The sequence below is a fragment of the Coffea arabica genome, chromosome 5c (genome assembly GCF_036785885.1).
Source record: "Coffea arabica cultivar ET-39 chromosome 5c, Coffea Arabica ET-39 HiFi, whole genome shotgun sequence".
NCBI classification, from domain to species: Eukaryota; Viridiplantae; Streptophyta; class Magnoliopsida; order Gentianales; family Rubiaceae; genus Coffea; species Coffea arabica.
In genome coordinates this window covers 44,063,299-44,090,889 of record NC_092319.1, presented here as the reverse complement: position 1 = coordinate 44,090,889, position 27,591 = coordinate 44,063,299, and the positions used below count along the sequence as shown (strand labels likewise).

The following is a 27,591-nucleotide window of genomic DNA, read 5'->3' as shown; positions in this document are numbered from 1 at the left end:
AGATTAATAATTTCCTAAAATACCCTTATACTAATCATGAAGAGTGCCAATTAATATCAATTACAGCTAATGGTGCCAATAAATATTAGTTGCCGCCAATAGTGCACCCTGATTGTTTCAATTACCGCCAATAGTGCCAATAAATATCAGTTGCCGCTAATACTCCATTTCATAATCCATTTCAGGCGCCTAATACTCCATTTCATTTTCATTTTTCAATCATCCGCCAATAGTGGATTCAAGTTCTTCCCACCAAAATTATCTTCAATTTTTACACTGAACTCTATAAATATGGCAACTAATTAAGCTTAAGCAAAGGCAATTAAAAATGGATAATTCATCCATAATTAGTGCCATCGATTTGAATATTTTCCCAGAAAACGTCTCCTCAACTTTGCAAAAAAATACTTGGGCTGATTTGAACTTGGGCTGAAAATATTCTTGCACTTGAGAAAAAGAAGATTCATGCTCTTCAGTTGTAGGAGCAAAACTATCTTCTTGTGATGGAACATTTACGTCAATTGATGGCTTCACCGATTTCAACTCGGGCAAAAAAATCCTCTACATTTCAAAGACAACTTGTGCACATTCTTGACTCGTTGAGATGAGATCATATTCTTTTGTTGGTGTTTCATCAGAAAAATTGTGAGAATATGGATGGTTTTGCAAATTTTCACTCATGATTTTGTAAATAATGATGGCATTATTTGTTTTCCTCGTGATATTAATAAATTTCAAAGAATAACAAAGATAGACTTTTCATTTATCTATGTATTGGAAAAGCTCAATATATTCAATGTAGTGAGTTAGTATTTAATAACAATATATTAATAACAAGATATTTAATAATGGTATTTTAGATAATTTGAAAGATTACTACATTCCTTAATGGGAAAGTGTAACTACAATTTGGGACAGACGAAAAAGAAAAACAAGACTAACAAAACGAGACTGGAGGGAGTATTAATTATTACGACGTTATCACCATGACCCATGTATGAGTCCTTTAGCCAACGGACGAGCGCACATATACATTGTCCAAGAAAACGACTTGTCATTCTCTCTTTCTCTCCGGTCTGTAGTACTGATACAATCGAACGACTAACGACCCAAAAGAAACTTAGTGATTAAGCAGAAGAGAATTCTATTATAGCCCATAATCTTCTTCTGATGAATTATTTATTTACAAGATCAAAGAGACATGGTGAAAAGGACTCATTCAACAGCTCATATTCGTTTTGGAACGTTCTTCTTGTTTGCTCTGTATCTTGATCTAGACATTGGTATAAAATATGAGGTTGTTTGTGGCATGTACTTGTTTTCTCTGTATCTTGTTTTCAACGTAGCAGGTAGAGTTATGAACGTGACTCTGTGAAAGACATATTTGGAAGACCTGTACTTCATTGTCGACATGAAAGAATGAGTAGTTTTTTTTTTTTTTTTTGGGTACCGGACTTCACATTGTGACGGTGAAAGCATGTTCATGATTGGTGAAATCAACGGCCTAGGTGTTGAATCAGAGTATGAAACATTTAGAAGCATAATTATCTTTCCAAAAGTTTCCTCACTCAATCCAATGAACAACAGTTCAACACCATGGGAGAGGGCCTCAGGCCATGTATCCTCTTCAAAGATAGCACATGAATTAGAACCGTGGTCGACATTACTCCTCCGAGATAGGTCGACATTACTCCTCCGAGATAAGACATAATCCTCCAACAAAGTTTATTGTCGCAACACATGGAACTTGAGTGAAAAATTTGTGAGATAAACAGGGATGACAGAGAGTAGGATAAAATCTAATATTCACGAGTAGCCGACTTGATGGTTAATTCGATTAGATAACCTATGGATAATCCATTAATATTTGATATTGATGAGAAATTATCAACAGATAACCCAATAAGGTTTGGTAAAAGAATTCTAACAACCTAGTACACGATGCCCAACATATATATATATATATATATATATATATATATATATATATATATATAGGAATTAATACCTCTATAAAACTTGCTCATTCTCTTTAGGAAGTCTGCTAAATTTACTTTTCATAAAATTTTCACTTTCTCTATGGCTCTATTCAAGTTTGAAATTCAATATAGTGTGTGGATTTGACATGATGCGTATTGATTTTCCTTTGATAAAAATTAATTCTCTGTTTTTGAGTAGTTTCAGATTAATGAGTAGAGGATACCTAATGGATAATCTGAATATGAAATCAAGGGGTTTGATAATGAGAATTAAAACCCATAAAATTACCTGATAGAGTTTGATTTGGTACGTATCTAGAAGAGAAACTATGGTTGCAAACGAATCAAACCGATCGTAAGCGGCTCAAGTCCAAGAGCTAATCAAGTCAAACTCGAGTTCGAACTCGATTTAAAAAATACTAAATTCATTAGTTCGCGAGCCGAATCGAACTCAATTATAAAAATATATATATATATATAATATTTTAATAATAAAATTATATATACCTAATATTTTATTATTTATTACGAAAATTATTATTTTATTTAATTTTAAAAAATAAAGTAATAATAATTTTTTTTTAAATTCGAGTTAGAACTTTACATTTTGAATTCATCGAACTTAAACTCGAGTTCAAGTTTCATAAATTTAGATTGAGATTCGGTTTGATTATGCTAAAATTCGGTTCAATTCGTTTGCACTCCTATTTCAGAAAATAATGAATAAATAAATAAAATCCAATCTAGAAGGATGAAAGTACCAAAGGGAGCAAAAATTGGCCAGTTAATCGCCAACCTGCAAGGTACGGAGTAGGGATGTAATCGAATTGAGTCGAGCTCGAGTATTGCCATACTCGAGCTCAACTCAACACACAAGAAAGGTGCTCGAGCTCGAGCAAGTAGTATTATTGGAGCTCGAGCTCGTGCTCAAAACTTGCTCACAGAACTCGAGCTCGACTCGCATGGGCTCGAGTCAAATTCGAATCATATCGAGCTCGGTCGAGTTCGAGTTACAAAATTTCATTTTCTTGATAATTTTTGAGTGAAAAGACATTATTGCCCTTTTAAATTTTTTACACGACTTGAAACATTTCATAAATTCAACAACTCTTTTAGATATAAGAGTAATTTTATAATAATAATAAATTGAAGAATTAAAATTAAAAAGCTTAATAAGGCTCGACGAGCCTTCGAACATTGCTTCTGAATGCTCGAACTCGACTCGTTTAACTTATCGAGGCACTCGAACTCGGTCAACCTGAGTTCGAGTCAAGTTTTTGACCGAGCTCGCGAGCAGTTCGGTTCGATTACATTCCTAGTACGGAGTACTTGCCTTGTCTTTGTTATATCGTCATCTATGACATCATCGCTGCTTCAGTCCAACTTAATAGTCTTTATTATTAATTATTACGACGTTATCGCCATAACCTATGAGCTCTTTAGCCAACGGACGAGCGCATCTCTACATTGTCCAAGAAAACGATTCGTCACACTCCCCCTCTCCTTCCCCCGTTATAGAAATTCTATTGTTGCGACTTAAAAAAAAAGAGAAAAAAAAACGGCTCGTCAGTCTCTTAATTCTCGAAGTTGCGTTTCTCGCCCTCTTTCTCTTCAGTCTGTAGTACTGGTACTGGATCTACTGATACAATCGAACGACTAAAGACCCAAAAGAAACTTAGTGATTAAGCATAGGAGAATTCTATTATAGCCCATAATCTGCTTCTGATGAATTATTTATTTATAAGATCAAGAGACATGGTGAAAAGGACTCATTCAACAGTCCATATTCGTTTTGGAACGTCCTTCTTGTTCTCTCTTTATCTTGACCTAGACATTGGTATAAAATATGAGGTTGTTTGTGGCATGTACTTGTTTTCAACGTACGGTAATATGTTTCTTGTCTTCAAATTCTTCCTGCCAGTCGAATAAGCTAATGATCAGTTGATTAAACTCTTTAATAAAATAAAAAGCATGCGGATAATTAAAGTTGAGATCCCAAAATTTAGAAATTTTGAATTTTCTTCCCTATCCTCTTTACTCTTTAAATCTCACACCTCACCTGTCAGGAGAAAAAAAATTACATTATTTATTCGAGTAACTAATAATTTCCTTTTGCTCAGTAAAATGAGTCCTCTAACTATGTTGATTTGATCCTAATTTGTACTGAGTGGGATCAAGTCAAGAATATTTATGTGAGCATTATATTATATCCAAAATTCACACCTCGCCATTTTTAATTAATGTAGCGATCAATGAATAAGGGTGTGGATTAAGTAACATGCGTGGAACACCTCGTCATCGGTTCGAATCCTACTATGCTAAAATTGTTGTGTATTCTTAGGTTTGTATAGTCGGAAAAACTGGAACACCTATTGTATTGATGGAAAGCAACAATGAGGGATTAGTCTGGCGAACAGCCCCTGTGTTGACGAAATAAAAAAGATTATTCTAGCAAGACTAGAACACCCCCGGTGTTGACGAAAAAAAAGTAATTAAAATTAAGACTTTAGGAACTAGAGGTCCTATGTTCAGCTCCTCCCTTCCCCCTTTCCTCAAATTTTTTTTTTTAATCGATACGATAGATTATTCTACACTAAGAGAGAGGGGGAGGACCTGAAGAGGTCCAACGATAATCTGGAGAGGATCAAACTACCACCAGACCGTACGAATATACTATGCACCTGTCTGAATTTTTTAAAACAGAGCCACTTTTTTAATATGGTAAATTGATGGAAGGCAAAGTTGATTTTTTAATGCACGTTTTTAAAGTTGAACCTTGCCTCCCACCCCCACCAAAATTTAATGCATTGGTGGTGGCCACCAGCCCAAAGGCCGGTGATTTTCCTCCACCTTGCTCCGTCAAATTCTACCGCTCTCCTTTCCTGCTCCTTTTATATATATATGTATATAAATCAGAACAACTGTGCATTAGTGAATATAATACCAATGATATTTTATTTATTTATTTTTTGAAACCTACTTGGCAAATTCAATGGTATTTATATTTTGAAAGACTTTTTTTTTTATGAGAGGTCAAGGGTTCGCACCATCAAGATTATCACCACCTAGCCAAAGGCCCAGTGGCGTATTTATATTTTGAAAGACGCTCGGTAAATTCATGGAAATGCACATACAGACGTACCTTTCAATTATCATCTTGCTAATTAAGTACTATTGAGATAAAGGTCAGCTGAACTTACAAAAGCGACAGGAGAGGTAGAAATTTCATCATTTGAAACCCCCTCTCCTTCTTTAATTTCTTCATTTCAGTTACTTCGCATCGAAGGGGACGCCCTCTGTCTTCGTCCTTCGAAAGTTCAAACTTAAAGTAATAAAATACTCCTTGAATATAAACATTTACTACTAATTCTTTTTTTTTTTTTCCCGTCGAAACAATAGGATTATTACTACTAGTTATATCACCCTAAATGTGAACTACATGCCGAATTAATTCGTCACTAATTTGTTAAGAAACTAGATATTTATTTTCAACTTTCTCTTAATCAGGAACAAAAGTACAAACTACGGTAGCATCGTGCAACGTGTAAACCAGAAAGAGGGCAAAAGAAAAAAAAAATTTTTTTTTTTTTGGTTAAGAAAAGAGAGAACAAGATGGCCACGCCACGCAGAAAACGCTTGCGAAGTATAGTAGGAATCGTCCAGTTCATGATACGACTGCCATTCATCTTTGGACTTGGACTATTGTGACCTCTCAATGAATTAGAGCAACAAACTTACTGTTGACGTAAATGCCTTCACACAGCTACTTCCACACTTCCATTTTCCTACATCTATAAGAAGCAGTGTAGAAAACTCACAAGGAAGTGAAGAGATATGGAAGTCCTATATAGCTTAGTTGCTGTATTGTCTGCTTCTTTTCTTGTCATATTGTCATGGAGAATCTTAAACTGGGCTTGGTTCAAGCCGAAGAAGCGGGAGAAATGCCTCAGACAACAGGGTTTGAGGGGAAACTCTTACAATCTTGTGCTTGGAGACATGAAAGAGACTGTCAGGATGACCCAAGAAGCCAAGTCCAAACCCATCAACTTTACCAATGATATTGTCTCCAGAGTCATGCCGTTCATTGATAAAACCATCAAAACTTATGGTATGTTTTACTTGTAAATACAGCTATTTAAAGTTTATACACATTCTTTGCGTTGAATTACGTGCTTTTCATCATTCAAGTATTAATTGGTTATAATTAGCCCTTTACTTGTTTTGTCATGGTTTGGCATCTGATAAGCTAGTGTATTTATGTTTTTCTCTTGAAGCACTAGTGAGTTATCCTGATTGATTGATGATGCTCAAACAATTGATTATCGAGGACTTTTTCTTTTCTGAAAATGTGGTGAAACATGTCCGTTTTGCACCTTGAAGGCCAATTTTATCTTTAGTAAATGGTTATGCTTCTTGACTAGTCTTCACTGTCATGTTTGGCTTTGCCATGTAGGTGAAAATTCCTACGCATGGGCTGGACCAATGCCTGCAGTCCTGCTCATGGACCCTGAACATATAAAGGAGGTTATGAACAAAAGTTTCAATTATCTGAAGCCTCCTGGTAATCCACTAAGCAAGCTACTTGCTACGGGACTTGTTAGCTATGAAACTGATAAATGGTCCAAACACAGGAAGCTTATTAATCCTGCTTTCCATCTAGAGAAAGTGAAGGTAATTTCTACTTTATCTAGTCCGTCTAAAAAAAAAACCATATGCTTTTTGAGTTTTCAAGATGCTACTGTTAAGGCTGTTTATTATGAGTTCAAGAATTGAGACAGTATTACGTCTCTGTTTAAGATAAACATACTATTTGACCAAGGCTAATTAGCTTTCTTCTAATTCTTACTTCTAGCTTATGCTCCCGGCATTTCGTTTGAGTTGTTTTGAGATGGTGAGCAAATGGGAACAATTAATCTCCGAAAAAGGATCCTGTGAATTGGATGTGTGGCCTGAGCTTCAAGCTTTAACAAGTGATGTAATTTCAAGAACAGCATTTGGAAGCAACTATGAAGAAGGACAGAAGATTTTTGAACTTCAGAAAGAACAGGCTGAGCTGATCTTGCTAGCTGCGCGATCGCCTTATGTTCCGGGATGGAGGTACACTATCAGTGTTTAAATCTTTTATTTTGGTCGGTACATCTCATAATTTATTGTCTGTTTTTGAACAGGTTTGTGCCGACTAAGAGGAACAAAAGAATGAAGGGAATTGCGAAGGAGGTTCGGTCATTAGTGATGGATATGATAAATAACAGAGTGAAGGCAATGAAAGCGGGGGAAGCTAAGAATGATGACTTATTGGCTATACTATTAGAGTCCAATTTCAAGGAGATTCAAGAACATGAAGATAAGAAATTTGGAATGACTTTAGATGAAGTCATTGAAGAGTGCAAGTTGTTCTATTTTGCTGGACAGGAGACAACCTCATCCTTGTTGGTCTGGACTTTGATTCTGCTGAGTAAGCATCAAGACTGGCAGGATCGTGCCAGAGATGAGGTTCAGCAGGTTTTTGGCAGCAAGAAACCGGAGTTTGAAGACTTAAATCACTTGAAAGTTGTAAGTTTGTTACACAAAATTGAAATCCTTTGTTTCGATTACAGTTTTTCTGTTTCTCATATTATAAGAATGTTAATCTCTATCTTTGATGCATCACTACCTTTTTTGATAGATCACAATGATTTTGAACGAGGTTCTGAGGCTGTATCCACCAGTTGTAATGCTTGGTCGAATGACTCCTGAAACAACCAAATTAGGGGAACTAACTTTACCAGCTGGAGTGCAGCTCCTGTTGCCTGCAATCCTTCTGCATCACGACAGTAAGAAATGGGGTGATGATGCAAAAGAATTCAAACCAGAGAGATTTAGTGAAGGAATTTTAAAGGCAACTAAAGGGCAGCTGACTTATTTTCCATTTGGTTGGGGACCCCGGATCTGCATTGGACAGAATTTTACGATGGTAGAATCAAAGTTGGCATTAGCTATGATCTTGCAGCGCTTCTCTTTCGAGCTTTCTCCTCTATATGCGCATGCTCCTCACACAATCATCACTCTCCAACCCCAGCACGGTGCTCAGCTGATTTTGCGCAAACTCTAGTGTACAACAAGATACGACAAATTTATCCGTGATGTGAGAGTAATGACTTCAGGACATGTTTTGTGTTGTATTAAGTAGGTCAAAGAACTGTGTGGACAATAAACCTAGATTTGCATTAAGGACGAGGCTTTGACATTGCAGCTCAGGGATTGTTTAAACTCTTATTGCTGTGTTATTAAACTACTTTAAAATGTCAAGTACTGTATAATTTTTGCAATTAATTTGTTGGAGAACTAGATGGTTTCAACTTTCTTTTAATCAAGAACAAATATACGCTAAGAAAACAAAAATAGTAGGAAACGTAATGGAAATAGTCCCACAGCACAACTGATTCAGCACTACCATTTACTCAATAAGAAATTCACCAAGAAAGCAATGGATATTCTTTATAGCTTAGTTGCTGTGTTGTCTACTACATTTCTGGTGATATGGTCATGGAGAATTCTGACCTGGGCTTGGTTCAAGCTGAAGAAGCTGGAAACATGCCTCAGACAACAGGGTTTAAGGGGAAACTCTTACAAGCTAGTGATTGGAGACACGAAAGAGAAGATAACACAAGAAGCAAAGTCTAAACCTATTAATTTCACCAATGATATAATCTCCAGAGTCATACCTTTCATTGATGAGACCATCAAAGCTTATGGTATGTGCTTCTTGTTCATACATTAATTCAATCCATTTTGTACACACAATATGAAATAATCCTTGTGTTCCATATACTTGCGCATGTATTAGTAGATCGATTAGATGATGCTTAAGCCAATCTTCCCGGTGGTGTAGTTAGAGTAAATTGAATCAGACGTTGATACATTTTCTTTCTTTTTCCTTTTTTCTTAATGGTGTGGTGCTTTGGCATGAATAGATTACCATTGGTTGACAATAAGATACCATGTCTGAAACTGTTGTGAATATGTCGATTACACCTCCAATGTCATTTTGATCTTTTGTAGACTTCTGATTTGTTTTAATTAATAGGTGCGTAACAATTGTGATTGTATATATTTATATGGCAAGTAATGTGTAATTTAGAAAAATCTTTTTAAAATTGCATTCAAAAACTAATTGCAACATTTGCCCCTAAACTATCATCAATTTCAATTTTGCCTCCCTAACATTTTGAACATTAGTACCTTATCTTATCGATTTTTGCACATTGTTTAGATAAATTGCAAATCGTGGGAATTTCTTTTACTATGTATAAATAAGAAGACTTTGAACAAAAGTGTAATATACTTGAGTGGTACAATTACTTTTTTCATTAGAAGCTCTTGAATTAATTGCTTATGGATCAAATCGCTAATTAATGTGAGTCGAAGGGTGCAAATTGCGACCGGACATCACCATATTAATGTGTCTGATTTTATCATAAACAGGATTATTAATGACTGTCACATCCATAATAGATGATTGACTGATTGTTAATTAAAGCGGTAGAGAACTTGCATTAAACAAATTATGTAATCACAAAAGTATAACCTCATTTTATTCTACGTTGAGCCACGAGAAGTGGGAGAAAGACAAACATAATGTTACAAATGATAGCAGAAAATAGTTAAGATAAACCTAAATCTCGTAGGTTACTCAAGCCTTTTAACATTAGTTACTAGATCAAAATCTAATCGCCGAATGGCATTAAATGACTTAGGATTTGTTTGATAATCACTTTTCAGATTTTCTCGTTTGCTTGTTCATATATTAGCTTTTTTCAGTAACAAAAAGAATCTAAAATTCAATTGGCCACCAGCAAGACTGAGGATCTTGGAAGCTACTACCATTTGAGTTAACATTGCCTAAAAGAATAGAAGTCAAAGTTTGAGCTACCTCTACGAAATTTCACCAGGAAATTACAACATTACACGCATACAACACCTCTATTTTTTTTTTTTTTTTAAAGTGTAGATGCGATCTCTCCTGCCGTGCCACCTAGCCCACCCATACCTCCCCGTGTACACCACGCCTCGACAACGTTGTGACAGAATTTGTAAGCATTATCCACTTCGTGTATACATCACATCCCTGCAGGTCACCTCATGATTGGCCTGACTTTGGAAATGGAGAAGGCATCGCCGCCAGACTTGACCAAGAGAACTCAAGATAACTAGTAGATATCTCTACTTCTCTGGGCCTGTGGACTCTGCCCATCTAAGCGACCAGGAATAAAATGAAACTCGCTGATTCAGCATGATACAATTAAGCTTTTGTTTCAATCAAGAATTTCATTTGCTCCTTCTGAATTATTTGTATTAATGGATATGTTTTACAGCATAATCGGAGTTTTATGCTCTGTTTTTCTTACGATATGGGCATGGATAATCTTGAATTGGGTCTGGTTCAAGCCGAAAAAGCTGGAGAAGTACCTCAGACAGCAAGGTCTTGGTGGAAGCCACTACAGGCTGCTCTTTGGAGACATGAAAGAAACAGCCCAGATGGTTAAACAAGCTTATTCCAAGCCAATTAATTTCACCAATGATATCGTTCCCAGAATATTGCCCTTCGTGGATAAACTCATCAGAAGCTCGGGTACGATTTGTTAATGGCCAGACAACGTTACCCTTTCCGTACCTTTCTTTTATTATTTAAACTGAAGGGAAAGTATTCGAATATAGTCATGCGTGAGTATGCTGCATCTCCTATTTTGCCGATTCAATGCTAATAAATTTTTTATTGCAGAGTAACAGAACCAGATGGTCTTAACGCTTAAGTAATGTAGTCAAACTTGTTTGCTTGAACAAACTTCCTCTGAAGCTGCTGTTTAATGTTTTTGGCATCATTTTGTTGAGTTGGAGTAGTATGTTTCCTTATTGATGCCATATTTTTATCTTGTCATTGAAAGATACGAGGGAAAAAGTTGTGTTGAAAATATATGTAATGAATTTTACGCAAATCCACTAGTCCTATCGCCCTTTCAGAAATGACGCGATCCCCTATATTTTGTTATTCAGAAGACAGCATCAACCATAGTAGAATATAAATCATTACATATTTCACTGAAATTGTAAAGAATTTCATTATGGGATGAAATGATAAACCTGCAATTTGTTTATTAAACTATTGATTTGATTATAAAGTGTCTTCAGCTATTATCAGTGGCTGTACCTTGCAGGTACAAATTGCTTAACATGGATGGGACCAAGTCCTGCATTGCTTCTTATTGATCCTGAACTTGTAAAGGAGGTCTTAACCAAAAATTATGTTTATCAGAAGCCTCGTAATAATCCCCTTGGTAAGCTGCTTGCAGAAGGATTTGCTACATATGATACAGATAAATGGGCCAAGAACAGGAGAATCATAAGTCCTGCTTTCCATTTAGAGAAACTTAAGGTAATACTACTTACCTTTTGACTCATCAAGTTGCATAATTAGTTGATATTGAATTGGTTTTTGAGCAATTTTAGATTTGCTAATTCGTACTCGAGATGGCATATACATGAGGACATCAACAATTTAGCCATGCATATATGGCTTTTAATTGAGACTGAACTGTTTTTCCCCTCATTATTTACATAGCATATGGTGCCAGCATTTTGCTTGAGTTGTAGTGAAATGTTGAGCAAATGGGAGAACAGTGCCTTGGCAGATGGATCATTGGAATTGGATGTGTGGCCCGATATTAGAACTTTGGCTGGCGACATGATCTCAAGAACAGCATTTGGTAGCAACTATGAAGAAGGACGAAAGATATTTGAGCTTCAAATGCAACAATCTGAACTTTTCGAGCAAGCTATACAATCAATTTATGTTCCAGGATGGAGGTAATTCCATAAATTTACCGTTTTTAAACACATTCTTTTGATGATCAAGATTCAGGATAATGTGCGCTTTTACCCTTGGATTACATGTCAAAGTCAGCCATCAGACGAAACGTTTTAGTTTAATCAACCAAGGGAGACATGCATACTTGATTTTGTAGGACCTAAACGTCTTAAGCAAATTATGGGCCAGTTTGGAAGTTGAGTTTTTACTCGAGTTTATTTTATACTAGTTTTTTACCAACTTTAGCTACTGTAATCTAAAAAAACTTCTCAAAGTTTTTTACCTACACATCCTTGAGCTATTTTCGTTCAGTCAGACAGTAAAAATCCAACTGATGCAACCAACAGTTTAGAGGAAAATCTAAAGCGGGGCATAAAATTTGACAAATTGTTTTTGTCCGTACTGTTTGACATATTTTCCTTTTCATATAGATTTTTACCTACAAAAAGAAACAAAAAAATGAAGAAAATTTTCAAGGACGTGCGATCATTGATACTGGGCATCATTAACAAAAGAGTGAGAGCAATGCAAGAAGGGGAAGCTACTCATAGTGACTTGTTGGGTTTACTTCTAGAATCCAACTTCAAGGAGATCCAAGAACATGGGAATGAAAGGTTTGGGATGACTTCTGAAGAGGTTATTCAAGAGTGCAAGCTATTCTATTTTGCTGGACATGAGACAACTGCAATCTTGCTTGTGTGGACACTAATCTTGTTGAGCAAGCATTCAGACTGGCAAGCTCGTGCTAGAGATGAGGTTCTTCAGGTCTTTGGCAACAATATACCAGACTTTGAAGAGTTAAATCGGCTGAAAATTGTAAGTCGCTTCAATTTATCAAGAGGACAAGCTTTGATGACAGAATTGTTTGATATTATTCAAGAATTTCAGTTTTGTATCACAAATCTGCAGTGACTAAACTCGAATATCATGAATGTCAGCCACATTTCAGACTTGTTTTTTAGGTTCTCTTTTGGAAGAGTAATTAGTTTCGTCGGTTCGGATGCAGAAGACTTCATAAAGAATATCATAGCCTAACATTCCATTCACTCAGGACATGTTTTACTTTTGCCATTACCTGAAGCACAACAATATCCGAGTTTAGTGTAATGTTTCTGCTTTCTAGTAGGCAACAGCTATTAGTTGACACTTGACATTGTCTGGATACTTATCTTACAATTTTCTTCTCTTGGAACGAAGTTCGCACTCCATTTAAGCATCGGTTTGTAATTCTTCTTTTACAGGTGACTATGATCCTTAATGAGGTTCTAAGACTATATACACCAGGAGTTATGATTTCCCGGAGGGTTAACGAAGACACTAAATTAGGGGAACTATCTCTACCTTCTGGAATGTTTGTCTTGATGCCTTCGATCTTGCTACATCATGATCCAAGTTTATGGGGTGATGATGCAAAGGAATTCAACCCAGAGAGATTTAGCGAGGGAGTTGCAAAGGCTACTAAGGGCCAGCCCTGTTTTCTGCCATTTGGTGGGGGACCTCGGATATGCATTGGGCAAAACTTTGCTCTGCTTGAAGCAAAAATGGCATTAGCTTTAATTTTACAGCGCTTTTCCTTTGAGCTTTCTCCATTGTATACGCATGCCCCATACTTGTTTCTTACCCTTCTTCAACCTCAGTATGGTGCTCAGTTGATTATGAAGAAACTGTAGTATAAACCTGTTATCTGAATCATCTGCTTCATGAACGCCAGCGATTCCAGGACTTGAACTATGTATGCGTGTTATTGATTATGTGACTGAACTTCTGTAATTGCTACATGTTGCTTATCATGCTAGCCTTTTAGGTCGCTGCTTCTGTAAGGTTTAATAAACTTTTGGTGCAATTACAAGAAGATTTTGGAGTTATTGCTATTTTGCAAAGTATTAACGTTAATAGGTTAAAAAGGACAAATGTTAATGTTCTGGGATTTCTTATTATGTTTATTAATGAACCGCATTAGAGGACGCAGTTGATCAAAAACAAATTTCACATTGATCTTTTTGTTTCCAAACCATTGAGAGTCAAGGCTGTAACAAAAAAATTCGCCATTTTTCGCATCAAATTTCTTGGTCCTGAGATATAGTTCTACATGCGACCTTCTCATGCTCAAGTATTTAAAATTACATCCAAAGCTTATTGCGACATTTTCCCCTAAACTATCTTCAATTATCAGTTTTAGGACTTCTGTACCTTGTGCTATCAATTTGCAGCACTTTGTTTAGCTAATTTTCAAATACTTGAATTTCCCTTGCTATTTTTAAATGAAAAAGAGTTTGATACTCCTAATCTGCATCAATTACATTAGGGTACTAAAATCTTTTCATTTGACTGTAGCCACTAAATGTTTTTTCTTTAAATAGATTTCAGCAAAAACATAATGTGTACTTTAGTGCTACAATTAATTGTTATTACACATTAGCACATTAATAATAGCCATGGATCACTGCTCAAAGAGTAGCTATTCTAACAATAGCCATTTATATGTAGAGTTAGCCGGTTATAGTCTTCTTCTTCATCCTTTTTTTTTTTTTTACGGTAATTCAAAAGTCAAATTCTCAAGTTCTATTTATTGAACTGACACTTTTTCTAGAAGGCAGATAGAAAAAGACTTCTGAGGATGATTTGCGAGGCTTGCTGGATAATCGAGCTTTGTTGATTGGTTCTCCTTTATCGTCCCCTCTGTTAGGGTGGCCTCAAAAGTGCTATATTTTTTTTAAAAAAAAACTATAGTTACTAGGAAAGCGTTTAAATACAGAGGATATAATAATTGTATTATGTGTGTTCATATAGTAAATTAAGTGTAATTTAAGTGAACGAGTAGAAAAATCATTTTACCATAAACAAGAATATTAAAGGCTCAAATGTCCTTTATAGGTGAGTGTTGAAGTCTCAGAGCATCTCCATTTTAGCAGAGAACATACCATCAAGCTACTTTGTCTTTGCTGATTTTACAGATGGATATGCATAGATTTCAGAATTATGTGTCCCAAAGTTGAGGTTCTCCCTCAATAACTAACCGCTTCGCAAGTTCCCCCTGCCAGCAGAAAGTTTGACTGAAGGAGTGGAAGCGCATCAGAGAAAATGGACTTTTTCTATAGCTTGATTGGAGTTTCGTCAGTTATAGTTCTTCTCATCGGGGCATGGAGATTCTTGAATTGGGCTTGGATCACACCAAAGAAGATGGAGAAACGCCTCAGGCGGCAAGGTCTACAGGGAAACTCTTACAGGTTCTTGTTTGGAGACACCAGAGACATGGGAAGGATGCTTGAGGAGGCTAAGTCCAAACCAATTTCTTTAACAGATGATATCTTTCCCAGAATCATGCCCTTGATCAATGAAACAATGCAACATAAAGGTTTGTTCTCCAAATTTGCCCGAAGACTATTTGGTTTGCTGTGTTTTTTGGCAATCATGCATTTCATATATGGTTAACCCAATCCTTTTTTTTTAAGAGTGGATAAGTTGCTTATCAAAAATTATTTTGTAGGTAAAAATAGCTTTTTTTGGCTTGGACCAAGGCCGGCAATGGTTATCTTGGATCCTGAACAAGTAAAGGAGGTCTTCACAAAAAATTTTACTTATCAGAAGCCTCGGGCAAATCCAATCAGTAAACTTCTAGCACTAGGACTTGCTAGCCTGGATACAGAAAAATGGGCCAAACACAGAAGATTATTGAATCCTGCTTTTCATGTAGAGAAATTGAAGGTTGTTTCTAGCTTTTTCTCCTGAAATTTGGTGCTGTTTCAATATCTTACATGCTTTTGGCCGTTTCTTGTTATTTATCAGACATGGGACTGGCTAGTGTTTGGCATTGCATCATATAAATGTAGTTATGGTTCCAATCTAGTCCAGATAAAGAACCAAATGCAGCCTTTCCAATTTTAAAATTTCACTGATTAATATTTCCATTCTTACTTTTTGATTAATGAAGAACATAAAAGCTGGAAGTCTTACGCTTTTGATTCTCCTTCACATATAGTACATGGTGCCAGCATTTTATCTGAGTTGTAATGAGATGTTAAGCAAATGGGAGAACCTTGCCCCAGCAGAAGGATCTTTTGAATTAGATGTGTGGCCTTATCTTCAAATATTTACTAGTGATGTAATTTCAAGAACAGCTTTTGGTAGCAACTATGAAAAAGGGCGAAGGATTTTTGAACTCCAAAGTGAACAGGCTTTGTATTTTGAGCAAGTTATGCAGTCCATTTACCTTCCGGGGTGGAGGTAAGTTACTGTCTTTCAATCTCTTGTTTGTAATTGTATCATTTAGCTTATTTGGTTATTGCTATTTTGCATTCAGTTTTGTGCCAACAAAAAGAAACAAAAGAATGCAGAAGATTTTCAAGGAAGTAAACTCATTAGTTATGGGCATTATCAACGAAAGGCTGAAGGAAATTCAAACAGGTGAAGCTACAAGTGATGACTTGTTGGGTATTTTATTGGAATCCAATTTGAATGAGATCCGACAACATGGAAATAAGAACGGCTTGAGCCTTGAAGAAGTCATCGAGGAGTGCAAGCTATTCTATTTGGCTGGACAAGAGACAACCTCAGGATTGCTCGTCTGGACATTAATTTTATTGAGTCAACATTTTGATTGGCAGGCTCGTGCCAGGGATGAGGTTCTACAGGTTTTTGACAACAATGAACCTGATATTAGTAAATTAAATCACCTCAAAATTGTAAGTATAACTTGCAAAATTATGCTCCCATCTTAGCACTTTTTTGATAGTTGCTCCAATCTCCACTAATCATTCTTCTGTTTACGTTTATTTTTCTAAAGGTTACCATGATCCTTAACGAGGTTCTAAGGCTATATCCACCGGCAGCAAATTTTTTTCGAATGAATCCTGAAGAAACTAAATTAGGCGAACTATCACTGCCCGAAGGAATGTTCATCTTTGTGGCCCCAATCTTGCTGCAGCAGGACAAAGACTTGTGGGGTGATGATGCGAAGGAATTTAAACCAGAAAGATTCAGTGAGGGAGTTTCAAAGGCTACAAAAGGCAATCTCTCGTTCTTTCCATTTGGTTGGGGACCTCGAACTTGCATTGGGCAAAATTTTGCTATGCTGGAAGCAAAGATGGCGCTGGCTTTGATCTTACGGCGCTTTTCTTGGGAGCTTTCGCCGAGTTATGCACATGCTCCTCAAGTTGTGCTCACTCTTCAACCCCAGTATGGAGCTCAGTTGATCTTAAAGAAACTGTAAAACAAGAAATCTTGTTATCAATGGCCGTTTATGGGCTCTTTGTTTAATTTGCTGCGAAGTTATGAAGATTGGTATATTTCTCTTACATCTAAAATGAAGTTGTTTAAGGGCTCTTTGTTTAATTTGCCTTCAACGTTGCAGGCTTGCAATTCGTTCCACGGTTTAACAATGTAGGAAATGGAAAATGTCGCGGAATAGAACACAAGAAGAATACGAACAAGTGGGGAGCAATTTTAGGCTGAAGAGAAGTAGGCCGGCAGGCAGAATTAGTCAAATAAAAGGAGAATGACTTTTAAGACCAAAACTTTTAGAATATTGTGGTTTGACCTTTTACATAATGCAACTCTGAGGAAATGTGTAAAAAATATGATTACCTATATATATATATATATATATGTGAATATATTGTTATTATCGTTTAAAATGTTATAATGATTGTTAAAATATCAATTTAAGAGAACAGAATAATGGGAGAATAATAGGAGAATAAAAGACAAAACAGTTAACGTAGTGTTTTAAATCTTCATTTGATTTTTTTCGGCTAGCACTACTATGTAGTTACTCGACATAAATGTGCTATAATGTGGGTCCAAAATATTTTCTCATTCTTCTTTTTTCTGCTAGAAACAATCAAGAATGAATTTCAATGCCGATTCTGACTTCTTTTTCATATCAATCGATATTGTAAATACAAAATATGCCTATGATTCAACTGGCAATGGCTGCACCGTAACCTAGATGGAACTGTGATGTCAATTTGATTGCAGCCCTGAATGCGATTTTGAATACATGATATAATTAAAGCTAAATTTTTTTTCCAAATGAGGGTTAAAGGTCATAATCCGGCTCTGATTAACTATCCACTGCAAGGTCACTTAGAATCATCAAATGAAATGAATATGCGCCGAGAAGACATTGGCTTAGTGGCTAAATTTGAAGGTTGAGACCCTGAATATAGAGTTTTTAGGTTCTAATCTCCCTTTTTCCCTCATTACTTCTTAAACCCTCACACCTCCCCTGCTAGGAAAAAAAATGAAATGAATCATTTTGCTATTAGTGATATGCTCATTTTCTCTACTTTAAGACGGTAATACGAAATTTAATTGAAACTATATAATTTTAATACAGCAATTCCCACTCTTCGGCCTTTATTTATTTATTTTTTTGTCAGCAACGATACATTTGTATAACCTACTCTATCCTAATCTAGGGGAAGGGGGAGCCTAAGGAGGCTAAAGTAGGGGCTAGCGAGTATGCAGACCCAACTAGACCAAGGGAGTGTTATAGCACAATCCTTAGATTTTTTCGCTGCTGGTGAGGTTTGAATCCTCACCAACAGCTCAAGGAGGGACTTAAGTCCCTCCCTGGTGGCCACTGAGCCATTGGCTCAGTGGTTCACTCTTCGGCCTTTATGGCATGCCAATTTTAAATAGTCACGCGAAATCGACAACAAAATTAAGCATAGCAATTGCAAAGTTTATCTAAATTGGTTAAAACCACTCTACTCAAAAGGGCCATAGTTTTGCTCTATACTTAAAAAGGACTACCATGTAACAACTTAATTAATTTGCTGCTCTCAAAAAAAAATTTGTTTTTGGAAATCTCTATGATTCTTGAATAACAATTCATTTTGATTTGTTCCCTATTTTGTTGCCATTTGCCGGTACTCCAGCACTCCCTTTTGTCTTTCTACACGTACTTTCCATTTAAAGACATCTAACTCTCCCTAGAAGCTTTAGTCTTCAGATTTATTTTAAAAAATAGTAATAATAAACCATTGAGATGACTAATGAGGTATTCAAATTTAAAACAACTATGCACATTCCTTTGTAATTTATCAGGTCTTGCTTTTCGGCTAATCTGAATTTTACACAAAGTCACTGGGCATCAATTGGATATTGTGGAATAATAGGGGGATTGTGTGATAAAATTTTAGAACAACGGACTCATATTGTAATTTACCATAATTTATCCCATTCTGTACGTTGACTTCATGACTTCTGGTTTTAATTTATTAATTTATTTTTCACCTCACAAATATCATATTTCAGCGGAGCTCCCAAGACAAGAGGAAAAGACAGTTTGGATTAAAGTGCTCAAAACATAAAGGGCATAGATATATTTAAGGATCAATTTAACATACTTGGAAAGAAAACAAAGCTTGGTCATATTTTTCCTCGAGAAAGATTGTCTGCCATCGTCATGGCATAGGTCATCTAGTTTGTGTGTTTGCTTGGACAACAAGAATTTGGCCAAAAAATTTTAGATTTTGTTTTGCTTGCATCATACACACAATTCTCAATCACTTTTTTATCTCACGTACATCACATCACAAATAGTGCTACAGTAACTAGATCAAATAAATCATCCAAATAAATTCTTATCCAAACAAACTCAGTGCTTTGTTCACTGACATTTATTTATTTTCATTATCAACGTATTTTATAATTATTTTTTTTTATTTTATATGCATTACAGATTGTGATATAGTATTTTTTTGAAAAATTATCTCAAATAATCTTCGATCCGAACACTTAGTTTGACTCATTCCATGTTTCAGATTTTTTCCATGTAATAATTGAATATTTAGGGATTAAAATCAGAGGATTGTTGAAATTTATGCTAACCCGGTACTTAAAATTGATTTCATCTAAAATATTTGATTTTGCAAATTCCATATCTTTCTTAAGCTAATTAATTGCAGTGTCACAGCTAATTAATGCATCATGAATTTTTAACAATTATAGCTGTTGAATGTACGTCATGTTCCACTCTTTCAATCTCTAACAAAATGAATTTTTTGCAAATGAATTTTCCACTTTCAAATAGTTTCTTCCAGATGCTTGCCTTCAATAACTGCTGACATAGGTTGGTTGGTTGCTGCCAGTACAATATTAATCAATTTGTTGAAATTGAGTGCACGTTTCATTGTCTAGTCTTTTCTGTTCTTTTAGAACATCTGACCTTGCTAGCTAGTATCCTAAGCTGTCTCAGTCTGTCTACTTTAGCTGTCTATATATTTATGTTACACGTACCAAAAAGCTCGAAATTGTTCTACAGTACGAGATTTGGATATTTAGGTGCGTTTGGTTCGCCATTAAATTCGGATTTGAAATCGAATATTTTGAATTTGAAATGAGGCCATTCATTCTAATATATTTGTTTGACGCAAGTATCTGAAATGTATATCATTAGTTCCAAATCAATACCAAATTTTATATTCTTTCCAAAATTTTGTTGCCCCATCTTAATTCTTTTTCATATAATGATTACGAGTAAGCAATGAAGGTTGAATCAATACATAATACATGATACTAAAACTCAATGGCATTACTTAATTGAAGTTTGGTCTTCTTTAATCGAATCATAACTTATGATTTCCACCTAAAACTCACAGAAATTTTATTCAGTTCCACCACATTTCTACACTCAATACAGCCATGTTCATAAAATTTTCGAAGTTTAGTGTACTTGAGAATTATCTACAATTGAAAGTGTTTTCTATATGTGCTTTAAATGTCACGTCCTCTACATTCACACATACAAGGAAGGGGTGGTATTTAAAAAAATTTTTTAAAAAATTAATAAGGAAGGGGTGGTATTTAAAAAATGAGAAAGGAAAAAGGAGAGATTTGAACACATATAACGTTTTAAGGTTAGCAAAATTTTTAGTGTTTCTGTACAAAAATATTTGTCCAGAAATTTACTTACCAAAGAAAAATAACTGTTCAGCATTTTAAAGCACATAAAAATTTAGCCTTTAATTAAAATTTCCACTCTATGTTTGTTTTTCCGATAGGGTTTATACAAAGTTCGAATATCCTTCTAATTCTGTGACAAAATTGTTCTAATTAAATTGCCTTCAAGGTCCAGTTAAATTAAATTGGCTTGGAGGTCCTCAATTGCACCCAAAACAAAAACAAAAAAAAAAAACTTTGCTCTAAAATCCGAGAAATATATAGAAATAGGCTCCAAAGTCTCGTGTACCAAGTCAATCATGCCGTGCTGAGCTAAAAGTTCCTCCTTTTCTCCCTTCTCCAAGTAATAAACGGATAGCCGTGCAGACGCACAAAACCAAGGTAGAAATCTCACAAGAAAACCAACAAAACAAAAACACAACATGGAAGCCACCGATGTATCAACCTTTACTGTGTATTCCTCTCGTCTTCTTCTGCTTCTGGTAGTAGTAGTAGTCTCATGGAAAGCTTTGAACTGGGTATGGTTTAGACCGAAGAAGCTGGAGAAACGTCTGAAAGAGCAAGGTTTCCGGGGAAACCCTTACAAGCTGCTCCATGGAGACTTCAAAGAGATGTCGACCCTGCATAAAGAAGCCCAATCCAAGAATCTTCATCTCTCCGACGACATCGTACCAAGAGTTATTCCTCAATATCTTGGAGCCGTTAAGAAATATGGTAGTATTTATTGTTCTTGTCCATCTCTGCTTCCATCTCTTTGCCTCGTAACCTCTTTTGTCCCTCGTATGATCTCCATTTTTTTTTCCCTTTTTTCTGCTTTTGATTAGATAGTAGTTTTGTTTGGACAGGGTATTATTTGAAATATTATTTGGAATAATTACTGTAGCACTTTTTGTGATGTGACGTATGTGAGATAAAAAGTTGATTGGGAATATAAAAAGGTGGATTAGAAAATGTGTTTATGATGCAAGCAAAATATTATTTGGAATAATGTGTGTATCCAAACACTCACAGTGACTAAGATACTTACCCGAAAAAAGAAAAAAAAAAAGAAAAGGAAAATAGTGAATGAGATATACTAATGTCTCCAACCTGTACGGACAATTGATTTTTCAGACTGATGTATTTCGTACTTAAATACGAGTAATATTATAGTATTAGGGTATATGATTTCCCTTTCAGCTTTTGTATTTTAGGAGAGTCGTTTTTCTTGGTCGTTTTTTATTTTTTTTTTTTCCGCTTGTTATTGTTTTACAACTTGGAATTGTCATAAAGGGCCTCAATACAGCTGATATTTATTATTTCGTCCTAATAATTAATTGATTATTAGTAATTATGCATGTCATTTGACAATGAAGATTGAATCTTGAATTTGAAATCAATTATGATCAGATTAAATAAGCAATCAAATGATCAATTATTTTAGTTCCGTATGCTCCCAATAAACTTTAGACTTCAAGTTTCCTTTCTTGTTTTCTTTTAATTTCGATTTTTGGTTTGTTTGTTTTACTATCTTTGTGAATCTTTTTTCAATTCTTTTTTCGATAAAGTGCACTAAACTACAAAAATTCTGATAGAAACCTTTTTTCTTTTTTGAGTCAATTAACCTATTATAGTACTCAAAAGTTTCAATGAGTGTGTTTGGATTGTAAGTTTTTTGAGATATTTTTACTGTAGCATTTTTTGTGATGTGATGTATGTGAGATAAAAAAAGTAATTGGAAAGATAATAAGGTGTATTGAAAATTGTAATAGTGATATAAACAAATATATTTAAGCAAATAACTTACAATCCAAACACACTCAATCAGTCCATCCCGTCAACATCTGCCGCCAAGCTAATGGATGTGTGCAATTTGGCAGGAACAAAAATGACATTTTGTTTCATCCATCTTTTCCAATCGTTTAAACCCAGAAAATGACATTTGTTTTGGGAGTTAACTTGATGAGAATGAAGAATTGCTGGGAGGTGGATGAGAAGAAATGTCAATTTTATCCCTACCAATTGCTTGTGCTTGACATTCTGAATAGTTAACTTAAATGAGCTGATTGAATCACTTTAAATAGTTTATTAGGTTGATTGATGCAAAAAAAAAAAAAAAAAAGTTTTGAAGAATTTGAATTATCTTAGTATTTTGCTCTTGTATTTTTATTTTTCGAAACACTTGATTTTATTATCCTTTCCCGGGGGAAGGCGTTTAACTATTTATACTTTCTAGTCTTGGGCCCACTAATCCAAGCGGCTCTGAGTTCCAGGTAAAAATACATATTTATGGTTTGGGCCGAGACCTGCCTTGGTGATCATGGACCCTAATCTAATAAAGGCAGTTACACAAAAGGTTGATGTTTTCCAGAAGCTCCGTGTTAGTCCACTCGGCAGATTACTGGCTCAAGGACTAGTGTCCCATGAGGGAGAAAAATGGGCCAAACAGAGAAAGCTCCTCAACCCAGCTTTCCACGTTGAGAAATTGAAGGTTCTCTCCTCTCTAATTTAATCATTTTATGGGTTACAAATTCAGATAATATGGTATTCATTCAATTCTATCGTCGGTGTATATACTGGCAGTGTAGAAGAGATTAATCTTTTTTTTTGAACGGATGACCTGTAAATACTCATTAGTGCGAGTAAATTACAGTAAAATTATCATATAAATTCACACACACACATTTATTATATCCTAAAATTGAAAACACTCTCTGTATTGGACAGTCCTTAGTAAATTGCATCATTTATTTACTAAGCAGCCTTCAATATGGAGTAGTTTCTTTCACTGATTTTCTTTTCTTTTATGGATAAACAGCTTATGCTCCCAGCCTTTTATAAAAGTGCAAGTGAGATGGTGACGAAATGGGAGAATGTTGTTTCACCAAAGGGGTTGGCTGAAGTGGATGTTTGGCCCAATCTTCAAGCTCTTTCCAGCGATGCAATTTCTCGTACAGCATTTGGCAGCAACTATGAAGAAGGAAGAAGGATCTTTGAGCTCCAGAGAGAGCAAACTGAGCATTTGATGCAGGCAGCACGGTCGGTGTACATCAACATCCCAGGATTTAGGTAGATTGATCATGAATTCTTGAGCGCTGTAGAAAATTGTGACTCCTAGAAATCAATGGTTTGGAAATCATGAGTGGACAATGATCATGAAAGACTGCCTTAGATAGGAATTTTAACATATGAGATACGCCAAAGTGATTTAAAAATGGAGCCAAAAACATTGCTGCAAACATAGTTTGTTCTTGCTTTTTTTTTTTTTTTTGGCCAAACTATGATCTTTGTTAGGTTCTTGCCAACCAAGAGGAGCAGAAGAATGAAACAAATTGCCAGAGAAGTTAATGGTTCAGTAAGGGAAATGATCAACACAAGAAGAAAGGCAATGAGAGCACGAGAAGCCGGCTCTGATGACTTGTTGGGATTAATGCTTCAATCCAATTCTCAAGAAATCGAGAAGCATGGAAACAAGGACTTTGGTATGACTACCGAAGAAATTGTTGATGAGTGCAAGCTGTTCTATTTGGCTGGCCAGGAGACTACTTCAGCGCTACTCGTTTGGACAATGATCTTACTCTGCAGGTACCCCGAATGGCAGGCACGTGCTAGAGAGGAGGTCTTGCAACAATTTGGAGCTAAGGATCCGGACTTTGAGGGGCTAAATCACCTCAAAATTGTAAGCCAATCTTTTTCTTTGAAAAACATAAAATTAGCAATGATCATTTCATTGATTTGAAAAATTGCACTAATGGCAGGAGAGACGTACTAACGAAGTTCATCGAAGCTTCTCATCTACATAGACATCCTAATTACGCTCACACTTTTTTTTTTTTTTGGTCCCCTTGTCATAGGTCACCATGATCTTGCATGAGGTTTTAAGGTTGTATCCACCAGTGGCTATAATGAGTCGAAGAACTACTCAAGAAACTAAATTAGGAAATTTAACTCTCCCGGCTGGAGTGCAAATCACCTTGCCAATAATGCTGATGCATCATGACCTTGATATATGGGGCGAGGACGTGAAGGAATTCAAGCCTGAGAGGTTTGCTGAAGGAGTATCACATGCAACAAAGGGCCAGGTTGCATACTTTCCATTTGGCTGGGGACCTCGCATTTGCATTGGACAAAATTTTGCCATGTTGGAAGCAAAATTGGCAATGTCTATGATTCTGCAACGCTTCTCCTTGGAACTCTCACCATCTTATACTCATGCTCCTGGAACAGCTACAGCACTAGTTCAACCCCAGTATGGAGCTCACTTGATTTTGCAGAAGATATAGTTTTTGTTTCATATGTATGACTTGCTCGCCCGTGTGGCAGCAGATTATCTTTTAACGAAATAAAGCACCATCTTCTATGCTTAACTTTGCTTGTAAACTAGTTTAAGTCCCGCCCAGTTTGGTATGTCAATGGATCTGTATGAATATAGCAGTACAGATTCACGTAATGTATTTCTCACGGCGAATTAAGAGAGAAATACTACATCTACTCGTTTAATTTGGCAAGAGATCTTTCCTTTTTCTTTGATAATGGAGAAAACAAATGGCTTGTCATGGCTTAAAATCATTTAACAGCTGTTCTCAAACATTAATCAGTAGAGTCTGTAAATCTTATTAGCTAGTATTCAAAAATATTTCTTCGTGGTAAGTGGATCTCCAATGCAGCTTAGGCAAGACGAAATTCTGTGCGATTACAAGAGAAATTATTGAAGAGTGTAAGCTGTTGTATTCAGCATCTGCCCAGACTAGCGAGAACGTGCTGGAGAATAGATTTTGCAACACATTGCTGGGACCAAAAATATCACAATTTGATGGTCTGTATAACCTAAAAGATTGTATGTCAATTATATACCAAAATCCATAGCATATTGTACGTAAAAGAACTTTTAACCTAAAAAATTATAAGTCAACTCATGATAGGTTGCAGCTTCTCATATGCCAATAAATTGTCTTAAGTAGTCTCCTTCCATTTCTCACATATCACAATGATCTTGCATGAGGTTTTAAGGCTATACTCACCATTTTTTCTTCCTGGTCAAACATTTGTTGAAGAAATTAAACTACAGAGAATCTAATTATCTCAGTTGAGTTGGCTTTATTTGCAAAACTTTTAATCACCATGAATTTGTTGGAGATTTTCAAAAGATGAAAGGTTTCAAGGTTCACAAAATAACAAAATTTGTGGCTGTTCATTCAAGTGTGAAGTACTACAATTAATCATTCAAGTACTATTAGAATAGAAGTAACAACTTTAGTAATGAAAGGTCATCACTTGGATGATTATAACCAACATGTGACATCTCTTAATCTATAAAGAGATCAATCCAAGGCTGATTTGCTGCAGAAAATCGTCCTATCACATTACTCGATATTCCATAAAAGAAACAAAAAATATGAAAAAAATTTTCATAGTGACTTGTTGGGTTTACTTCTAGAACCCAACTTCAAGGAGTTCCAATAACATGGGAATGAAAGGTGTGGGATGACTTCTGAAGGGGTCATTCAGGAGTGCAAGCTATTCTTTTTTGCTGGACATGAGACAACTGCAATCTTGCTTGTGTGGACGCTAATTTTGTTGAGCAAGCATTCAGACTGGCAAGCTCGTGCTAGGGATGAGGTTCTTCAGGTCTTTGGCAACAATATACCGGATTTTGAAGATTTAAATTGGCTGAAAATTGTAAGTAGCTTCAATTTATCAAGAGGACAAGCTCTGATGACAGAATAGTTTGATATTATTCAAGAATTTCAGTTTTGTATCACCAATCTGCAGTGACTAAACTCGAATATCATGAATGTTGGCCACATTTCAGACTTGTTTTTTAGGTTCTCTTTTGATGAATAATTAGTTTCGTGGGTTCGGATGCAGAAGACTTAATAAGGAATGTCATAGCTTAACATTCCATTCACTCAGGACATGTTTTACTTTTGCCATTACCTGAAGCACAACGATATCCGAGTGTAGTGTAATGTTTCTGCTTTCTAGTAGGCAACAGCTATTAGTTGACATTGTCTGGATACTTATCTTACAATTTTCTTCTCTTGGAACGAAGTTCACACTCCATTTAAGCATCGATTTGTAATTCTTCTTTTACAGGTGACTATGATCCTTAATGAGGTTCCAAGACTATATACACCAGGAGTTATGATTTCCCGGAGGGTTAACCAAGACACTAAATTAGGGGAACTAATCTCCACCTGCTGGAATGATTGTCTTGATGCCTTCAATCTTGCTACATCATGATCCAAGTTTATGGGGTGATGATGCAAAGGAATTCAACCCAGAGTGATTTAGCGAGGGAGTTGCAAAGGCTACTAAGGGCCAGCCGTGTTTTGTGCCATTTGGTGGGGAACCTCGGATGTGCATTGGGCAAAACTTTGCTCTGCTTGGAGCAAAAATGGCATTAGCTTTAATTTTACAGCGCTTTTCCTTTGAGCTTTCTCCATTGTATACGCATGCCCCATACTTGTTTCTTACCCTGCTTCAACCTCAGTATGGTGCTCGGTTGATTATGAAGAAACTGTCATATAAACCTGTAATCTGAATCATCTCCTTCATGAACGCCAGCGATTCCAGGACTTGAACTGTGTATGCGTGTTATTGATTATGTGACTGAACTTCTGTAATTGCTACATGTTGCTTGTCTTGCTAGCCTTTTCGGTTGCTGCTTCTGTAAGGTTTAATAAACTTTTTGTGCAATTACAAGAAGATTTTGGAGTTAGGCTAATTGCTTCGATTATTGTCGAAAAAAAAAAGCCGGAACAATGTTGTTTGGAAATTTTGGTCAAAAGCTGCAGGCCGTCAGCCAACAGCCTTTATTTTATTTTTTTAAATCTGCCGGGCTTACATTACGTTTTTTAATTAAAAACTTTTGCTCCCGTA

General features: G+C 35.8%; 4 protein-coding genes and 1 pseudogene across 4 annotated transcripts; all 5 read left to right on the top strand.

Annotated features, from left to right (window-relative positions):
• The first annotated feature begins 5,686 nt into the window (after positions 1-5,686).
• On the top strand, positions 5,687-8,287 carry LOC113689846 (cytochrome P450 CYP72A219-like). The gene is made up of 5 exons (XM_027207639.2): positions 5,687-6,087; positions 6,433-6,650; positions 6,832-7,076; positions 7,148-7,532; positions 7,645-8,287. Exons 1-5 carry the CDS (start codon positions 5,814-5,816, stop codon positions 8,068-8,070), a joined length of 1,548 nt encoding a protein of 515 aa, XP_027063440.1. The 5' UTR covers positions 5,687-5,813; the 3' UTR covers positions 8,071-8,287.
• Positions 8,288-10,177: 1,890 nt separating this feature from the next.
• On the top strand, positions 10,178-13,688 carry LOC113690317 (cytochrome P450 72A225-like). Its single transcript, XM_027208164.2, has 5 exons — positions 10,178-10,590; positions 11,174-11,391; positions 11,578-11,822; positions 12,255-12,639; positions 13,065-13,688. Exons 1-5 carry the CDS (start codon positions 10,317-10,319, stop codon positions 13,491-13,493), a joined length of 1,551 nt encoding a protein of 516 aa, XP_027063965.1. The 5' UTR covers positions 10,178-10,316; the 3' UTR covers positions 13,494-13,688.
• Positions 13,689-14,754: 1,066 nt separating this feature from the next.
• Positions 14,755-17,139, top strand: LOC113687611 (cytochrome P450 72A225-like). Its single transcript, XM_072051080.1, has 5 exons — positions 14,755-15,178; positions 15,311-15,528; positions 15,803-16,047; positions 16,124-16,505; positions 16,607-17,139. The coding sequence occupies exons 1-5, from the start codon at positions 14,905-14,907 to the stop codon at positions 17,030-17,032; spliced, it is 1,545 nt and encodes a 514-aa protein (XP_071907181.1). The 5' UTR covers positions 14,755-14,904; the 3' UTR covers positions 17,033-17,139.
• A 3,850-nt stretch (positions 17,140-20,989) lies between these two features.
• Positions 20,990-25,209, top strand: LOC113743711 (cytochrome P450 CYP72A219). The gene is made up of 5 exons (XM_072051079.1): positions 20,990-21,444; positions 22,983-23,200; positions 23,528-23,778; positions 24,004-24,388; positions 24,564-25,209. Exons 1-5 carry the CDS (start codon positions 21,153-21,155, stop codon positions 24,990-24,992), a joined length of 1,575 nt encoding a protein of 524 aa, XP_071907180.1. The 5' UTR covers positions 20,990-21,152; the 3' UTR covers positions 24,993-25,209.
• LOC113687612 (cytochrome P450 72A225-like) lies at positions 25,122-27,335 on the top strand (annotated as a pseudogene).
• Positions 27,336-27,591: the final 256 nt, after the last annotated feature.